Source organism: Camelina sativa, chromosome 17 (assembly GCF_030686135.1).
Source record: "Camelina sativa cultivar CO46 ecotype springtype chromosome 17, ASM3068613v1".
In the NCBI taxonomy this organism is placed as follows: Eukaryota; Viridiplantae; Streptophyta; class Magnoliopsida; order Brassicales; family Brassicaceae; genus Camelina; species Camelina sativa.
The window spans coordinates 8135642-8141641 of record NC_141896.1 but is presented as its reverse complement, the minus strand read 5'-3'; the positions used below and the strand labels follow the sequence as shown (position 1 = coordinate 8141641).

General features: G+C 32.4%; 1 protein-coding gene across 1 annotated transcript; it reads right to left on the bottom strand.

Moving 5' to 3' along the window:
* Nucleotides 1-1895: 1895 nt before the first annotated feature.
* Nucleotides 1896-5018, bottom strand: LOC104756230 (putative WRKY transcription factor 61). Its single transcript, XM_010478786.2, has 4 exons — nt 4500-5018; nt 3336-3923; nt 2942-3055; nt 1896-2868 (listed from the first exon to the last, which is right to left on the bottom strand). The coding sequence occupies exons 1-4, from the start codon at nt 4623-4625 to the stop codon at nt 2077-2079; spliced, it is 1620 nt and encodes a 539-aa protein (XP_010477088.2). The 5' UTR covers nt 4626-5018; the 3' UTR covers nt 1896-2076.
* Between the last annotated feature and the right edge of the window lie 982 nt (nt 5019-6000).

The window sequence follows — 6000 nt, the reverse complement described above, 5'->3', positions numbered from 1 at the left end:
ATATTGTACCAAGTACCAACTAACACCAAAACACGAGTATATCGAGTTATTGGTAATATAATGGGTAGTAGGCCCATGTTACGTACGTTCGATGATTTTACAACCAAGCAATCATATTGACGTTAAGTTTAAAATAAAAATAAAAAATAAAATAAAAAATTCAAGGTTCGTTTTTGAGGAATCTATTTTAGTAAAATAGAGAAAAGTTTCCTTTTACTATTTGTTGTCTTTGGTAACAAAAATAAATAAATAATAATTCTTTACTGGTGGGTTCAGAGAATTAACAGAAAACTAAATTAAATTTCTACTTTGTGGTAATCAGACCCATACTTATCATTTAACCATATAATATTTTCTTGAAATCAACCTTTTATATTTTTTTAAAAGGCAAACAGGCTTTTAAATAATTGTGTATTTTGTTCACAAAATGTTCTAGTATCATTTTGTAATCTGAGTAAATGTTTGTGTTAGTTTAAACTATTTTAGCAAGTTTTAGAATACATGATAATGGTTGTATATTCCAAAGCTTATTAAAAATAATATAGTTTACATAATTTTAAAATAAAGAAGATGAATATTAATAATAATGATACGGTGAGAATTATAAAACCAAACGAAAGAACGTACATAATTAGAGATAATAATACTTTACCTAATTTTAGGTGTGAATTCGTTAAGATTGGGGTCTATTCTTTATTGGTTTCTTCAATTTGGAGTCTTGTACTATTGTCAGAAAAATCCAGATAATTTACATAAAACATGTAACTTCTGGAAAAGAAGCTACAATCGTTTCTCATGTCTTTCTCTTTTTGGTGACCAAATCAAAAGGTCCACACTCTCTTATAAATGTATTGGATTTATATTGCATTAGCTTATATAGAAGATATCACAAGTAAACAAATAGCGTTCCAGTCAATATTTTAAACTCTTCTCTCCTCCACTCACAAACTAACAAATTATATGTTCCAGTATAATTTTGCATGGACCACTCTTTTGCCCCGGCCCGTCTATCTAATCTTTCCCGTCGAAGTTACAAATTACAAATAAAAATAAAACTGGAAAAGCCGGATGGACCACTCTTAGATTATGACTTTATGCTTTTTGTTTGAAAAACCAATTCATAATAATAACTTGAAACATACTCGTATTTTATTTTGTACTATGTAATACTATTTATTATTATATTATTTGGAATAGATTTCCGTGCAAAGGAATACACATTTGACTTGTATGTGGATATGATTGTGACGAGGATTCATTAATCAACTACCAAATGTATGACTGTTTTAGTTTTTCAGAATTGTTTTAGTCTTTTCATCAACACATAGTATATTACCAATTTATTAGAAACAATGGAAAACAGTTTGTGGGTCAATCATCAAAAGACAAAAACATTTATGATTTAGGCCAAACACCTTTGGAGTAACGATAGCACAAGTCCGGTTCTTCAGTCGTGGGTACATGTATCATCAATCACCCGAAGCGTGAAGACCCAATATGAAAATTTAAATGCGAACAAATTAGCTAACTGAAGACGACGGTCAGCAAAATGTCGATGATGACATAACGGCTTCGGCCGATTCGGCCCATTAACAGCCCTTTATGGACCAGGCATGTACGTAGCATGGGAAGAAATAGGTATCAAAAGAAAGTGAAAATTGATCCATGCGAAACTGTTAACTATAAACGATAGACTATATAAAAGGTTGATACAATCATACAACAATCCATAACTTGATGACCAAGCTGATATAGCACATAAGAACACGATAGCGTATTCAATTTCAAAAAAAAATTGAAGCATTTTGGAATCCACTTTTTCTTTCCATATTTTGGATCGTTCGAATCTTGATTAATTTCGAGACTCATGAGCTATACAGATGCTTCCACCTTCATTCTCTAAAGGTTTTCCAATTTGTATTTATTCGTTTTAAAGTTTCATATGTACACATTAGTTGCATAAAACTCCAACGACAACTTATACAAATGTTCAAATAACCAAAATATTGATAAACAAGGAAACTAGTAAAAGACTAAACCATGTATCAAGGTACTGGGATCTACATAGCACTTCCTTTAAGGGCTCTTCTCGGCATCGTTTCTAGTCACTTTATGATCAATCTTTAAGTCACCGCCGCCTATGATGGACGATAGAGCATTTGCTAAAGCCGACTGAAAACTTGGATCTGTCGTGATCGCCTTTATTGTTTCTGCTGGTAAAGATGGCACTTGATGAGTCATAATGTTCTTGATTCCTATGTGATCATGATTGGTTTGTGTAGGATGGGATGAAGATGACGATGAAGATGATCTTCCAAATGGATCAAAAGATGACCCGACGGTTCGGGTTTGAATGATGCTTTGGTAAGGTAATTGCTGATGGGTGCTAATGTTTCCGTAAGGTGCACGGTATTGACTACTGTGGATACCACCACCAGCACTCCAATTATGCAATGTATTGGTGTTGTTTGAGAAGTTAAGATTGGTTGAAGGATAGCTATTCGATCTTGAGACATTGCCAGTAGGAGAATTGAATCGATTGAGCATAGATATGAACGGTTGCTGTGATGAGGATGAGGATGTGAGGTCAAGAGTGATGGTGGGATGGCCTGAAGAGGAAGGGGAAGAAGAAGAGGTTTGGAGGAAAGGTGATTTAGATTTTGGAGTGATGTTGCCGGAGAGAGAGAAGTTAAGGCCATGAAGATCAGCTGCAGCGACAGAGGAGGAGGAGGAGGCGCCCGAGAGCAGCATGGAGGCGGCGGCTGAAGTGGCAGAGGCCATTGCGGTTGCTGACATGGGAAGTGGGTGGTTATGTGTTCCTTCGTATGTTGAGATAAGGATAGACATATCTTCTGAACATCTTTGCACCTATATAAAGGATTAGATTCTTGTGCTAACATATATGTATTCTCTGCATAATTAATTGGAATTATTAAGTTACCTGTTTTCTTACGGGACAAGAAGCTGCAATGGTACAACGATAGTAAGCTCGAGGACATGGATTTCCTTTTGCTATTTTCTGACCATATTTCCTCCATTGACATCCATCATTCATCTGCATATAAATATAAGCACCAACTCAAGAAAATAAAAATATAAACGTTTGATCTGTTGTGAAAAATGTTTCATCATATAGTAAATAGAAGCGAGAAAATATATTATTGAAACAAATACTTACTCTTTAATCAAAACAAGCGCTAAGCTACGAATTTAAAATGTATTATATTTAAAAAACAAAAAAAAGTAATTATAAGCTTTAAAGTACGTACAGATGATATTCAACTAGTAACATTATGTTATATACTCGTTTAAAGATGTGTAGAAAATGTACTAACCGTTGGTGTCTCACATCTTGATCTCACAGAAACCCTAGTTTTCTTAACAAGGTTTTGAGGCAAAAGCTCTTCTTGATCTACATGATCATCTTCATCATTCTTAAACCCAAAATTATTCTCTGATGTACTCTTATTAGTGTCACCAATCTCCAGCGATATCGTTTCTTTGTTATGTTCAGTCTGAAACTTCTCATTAGGGTTACTCAAATCCTTGTATTCAAATGCCACACTCAACCCATGATCACTACCCTTTTCATAATCATTAAGTTTTTCTTCATCACCCACCTCCACAATTTTTTTACTGTTTTCTTCTTTATTCATCTTTGAACCACTTGGAACCGGTGACTTTGACCGTCTACCTAGGCTCAACGAGACAAGTTCTTCGCGCTCATTAACTTTGTCTTTGTCCCTGTCTTTGTCTTGACGATGCCCTTTTGGTGAGAACTTTTTTGGTTCTTCATGTTGCACCATTAATTGGTTGTATTGTGTTTGAAGGATGTCAAAATCTTTCTTGATTTTACTCAATGATGACTTTAGCCTTCGATTTTCCTCTTTAGCCTCCTCCATTTCGACTTTAGTTAAGTCCAACTGATCTCATCATACATTTATAACATGTGATTACTCAAAATTTGTAACATATATAAACATAATGTTGATTGGCTAAGTCTCTCATTAATAAGATATGTATGCCTTAAAACCTTATCATAGCTTTTCTTTCTTTTTCATAATTATTGTGTTGTTGATAATTGATATAGATGAGCAAATTATTCTCTGGTATATATTTATATGATACATATATATTAAGGAAATAAACATGATCTAATTAATTTGGAAAACAGTATGCAACTCTCACGTCAATTAAGTTTTTTTAAAAATAACAATTAAGATGCATCACTGCATCAGGTTCAACAAATAATTATTTTCATAAAAAAATAGAAGAAAAAAGACGGATCTAACAATAGATTTGAAGATCTAGCGTAGTCCAATCTTAGATTTCAAATTAATATTCACTAATTCGAAGATCTAGATGTTCTTGGTCAAATGATTAACCAAGAACATATATAGGTGAGAAAATTATGGAATATGCATATATGTGATTCCAAGGATTGATTGATGCATATGTATAAATGACGTCTAATTATGTATTAAGATAGGAAACTATACCTTGGATCTTATAATTTGCTCGTGCTCTTCATGAGAATCATCGTGAGACGAATCATGCTTTCTCATCACCTCATGGTTCTCTTCTGCTCCATGACCAGTACTCTTCAAGAAATCTTTCTTCTCCATTATTCTCCTTTGATATTTTTTCTTATAAGCTCTGATGTCTTTTGTTTTTTTGGAACTGTTGATTTCTATATATGCAAACTATATGTATATATCCTTTGACTATGCCCATTAAATATATCACAAAACATGCAAGTCTCCTTTATTTATATGTTGTTCAGAGAACATGATTGCTAAAATAATTACCAATTTTTTTATGATAAACATATAGCGTTATATAATATGATAAACATAGTGTATATATGATAATCTAAAATTCAGACTGAAAATAGTCTCCTATTTTTATCTAACGGAAAAATAAAATTCCAAACTTTAAATCAAACTATACGTACAGTTTAAAGAGTTTTGAGACTAAAAAAAGTAAAATACATAATATGGACTAGACTATATCTTTTTACAATTATTCTAAACCAATATTCTATTTACACATTTGTTTGCAGCAATGTTTCAAACCATCGGAAAAACAAGCACGCAACTCTGAAATCTTGAAAGGTCAACAGCCAATCCAATTGAACAAAACAAATAAGTTAAAGTAATAAGAATATGTATGACTAAATATGATTCCGAATATAATAATATATTAGTTAGTTTTCTTTTTAACAAATAGCAACACACGCACATAAAAAAAACGAAAAAAGTTCTGCATCCGATTAATTAGGTAAAATAAAGAATAATGTTGTTCGTGGATCAAGAGTGTCGACTAATTGGACGAGAAATATTCAACTTCAACTCTGTATATTATTTGTAAACAGCAATGTCTTAACAACAAACACTGTTAAGGTTTGGAGCCGAAATCGTGGACCCACCGGCCAACGTTGATGCTAAAGAACAACGTTGAAATTTCTTGATCACATCGTTACAAGTTCATCTCTATCTTTTCTTTTATTTAATCGCTAACCTATCTCTTACTATCTATAAGACTTCTAGTAGTAAGCGACAACACAAAATGTCAAGGAGGACAAAGGCAAATGGGTAAGTGTGGCATAAAAAAAACCCTTTATATATATAAAAAGATTGTGGTTTATAAGAGGATGAACCAAATAATGTAATAAAGACAATCGAAAGATTTCTAAACCTTGTAAACAATCTAATTAAGAGTTATTAAATTTAATAAAGATTTCTTCGTCATTTTAAAAATCAAATAATTATCAAATTTTTACTATCGGCAAATAAGATGATATCAAAGTAGATTTCTTCGTCTTAAAAAGATTAAAGTAGTTCGATTACTCGAAATAGCATCTATTTTACTCGAAATAGCATTTTAGAGTTGATGTGTTTAACGTGCCACTCGTGTACGTATCTGGCTGCAAATGGATGCACAAAATTGAATAAAATTGAAAAAATGGGTTGAACAAAATTGGGTTGAATAATATTTAAC

Excerpts from the sequence above, each read along its gene's own strand:
- LOC104756230 (XM_010478786.2), bottom strand. The coding sequence starts at position 4,625 with ATGGAGAAGAAAGATTTCTTGAAGAGTACTGGTCATGGAGCAGAAGAG. Across the intron at positions 3,056-3,335 it reads CAAGATGTGAGACACCAACG|ATGAATGATGGATGTCAATG; the intron begins GTTAGTACATTT and ends ATTTATATGCAG. Across the intron at positions 2,869-2,941 it reads CTTGTCCCGTAAGAAAACAG|GTGCAAAGATGTTCAGAAGA; the intron begins GTAACTTAATAA and ends TCCTTTATATAG.